The 1,534-nt window shown below is 36.8% G+C and overlaps 1 protein-coding gene across 1 annotated transcript; it reads right to left on the minus strand.

Annotated features, from left to right (window-relative positions):
• Nucleotides 1–296: 296 nt before the first annotated feature.
• On the minus strand, nucleotides 297–1,235 carry LOC707282 (olfactory receptor 5J3-like). The gene has a single exon (XM_015114442.3). The coding sequence runs from the start codon at nucleotides 1,233–1,235 to the stop codon at nucleotides 297–299; it is 939 nt and encodes a 312-aa protein (XP_014969928.2).
• Between the last annotated feature and the right edge of the window lie 299 nt (nucleotides 1,236–1,534).

Raw genomic sequence — 1,534 nt, forward strand, 5'->3', positions numbered from 1 at the left:
TGAGTGTCTACATGTCCCATAAATATTTATTTTTACTTATATAAGGGAATGAAAATGTCATCAATTGCCTAAAGATAACTACCTTAGATCTTAGTCTGGTTTTTAGGTTAGTTAACCCGGTAACCAGCCATATATTCTATGGCACATTTTTCTAGGTCTTTTTTTTTTCCACTGTAAAACAGAGGGCTCCAATTGAATAAACTCTAAGGCTCCTGTAGGATCGAAATTTTATTAAATCTTTATAGATATCATTAGATAAACCACTGTAGTCTATTTTTGGACGTGGAAATATGAAATTAACAAGGAAAATATTTAATTTCTGTAGCCCTTTTCACAGCTTCCTTCACTTCCTTGTTTCTTAAGCTGTAAATCAATGGGTTTAACATAGGAATCACCAGGGTATAAAATACAGACACCACCTTTTCTTGTTCTAAGGAATACTGGGAGTTTGGTTGAATGTAACTAAAGCTTATCGATCCATAGAATAAGGTCACGGCAGTCAGGTGAGAGGCGCAGGTGGAGAAGGCTTTATGTCTACCTGCTGCTGAGCGGATCCTCAGGATAGCAGCAACAATGAAGATGTAGGAGATCACCACAGTCAAAAAAGTGAGCATGGCAATAATGCCGGAGAAGATCAAAAGCAACAATTCATTCGTAGATGTGTCAGAACATGACAGTTTCAACAGTGGGGGAAGATCACAGAAGAAGTGACTGATGACATTTGGCCCACAGAAAGACAGTTTCACCAAGCCAATTGTATGTGTCAATGAGTTGATTAAACCTCCCACACATGACCCAAATAAGAGCACAATACAAACCATTTTAGTCATAGCTACTTTATAAAGTAAAGGGTTCACAATGGCCACGTAACGGTCATAAGCCATTGTGGCTAGCAAGAAGCCCTCAGTGGTAAGGAGAGACACGAATAAAAAATATTGCACAATGCATGCAGAGAATGAGATTGTCTCCTGCTCAACAAAGAAGTTCAGCAGCATTTTGGGGGCAAAAACTGATGAATAGCAGGCATCAACAAATGACAGACAGCTAAGGAAATAATACATGGGTGTGTGAAGTTTGGGAGTTACATAGATTAGAAAGAGTATTCCTAGATTCCCCACCAGGGAAATGATATAGATCAACAGGAACAACATGAAGAGGACCATCTTTAGTTCAGCACGATCTGTCAGTCCCAAAAGGATAAACTCAGTAACCAATGTAAAATTAACTTCAGCCATGGATTTTTGTTTCTTGATGCCTGTTAATGATATGGAGATTGGAATTAATTCAGTGTGATGACACTGCAATATCAAGACTACTTGGAATCGCTACCTAGCCATGTGATTTGAGTTAATGACTTCTCTGATAGTCTTACCTATAAAATCAGAATATTTCAACACTTTCTTCAAACGCGGTTTATTTGCTTATTCCATAAAAAATTCCATGAGTGAAAAAAATTTTTTTAAAAAGTTAGGGTCTTAATGTGAACAAAAACCTAAAGTAAACTTTATTTTATGTCTATATAAATAAAAGAAAA

This window comes from Macaca mulatta, chromosome 14, assembly GCF_049350105.2.
Source record: "Macaca mulatta isolate MMU2019108-1 chromosome 14, T2T-MMU8v2.0, whole genome shotgun sequence".
NCBI classification, from domain to species: Eukaryota; Metazoa; Chordata; class Mammalia; order Primates; family Cercopithecidae; genus Macaca; species Macaca mulatta.

Bases quoted from the DNA above. Each gene is read 5' to 3' on its own strand.
- LOC707282 (XM_015114442.3), bottom strand. From the start codon at position 1,235: ATGGCTGAAGTTAATTTTACATTGGTTACTGAGTTTATCCTTTTGGGA.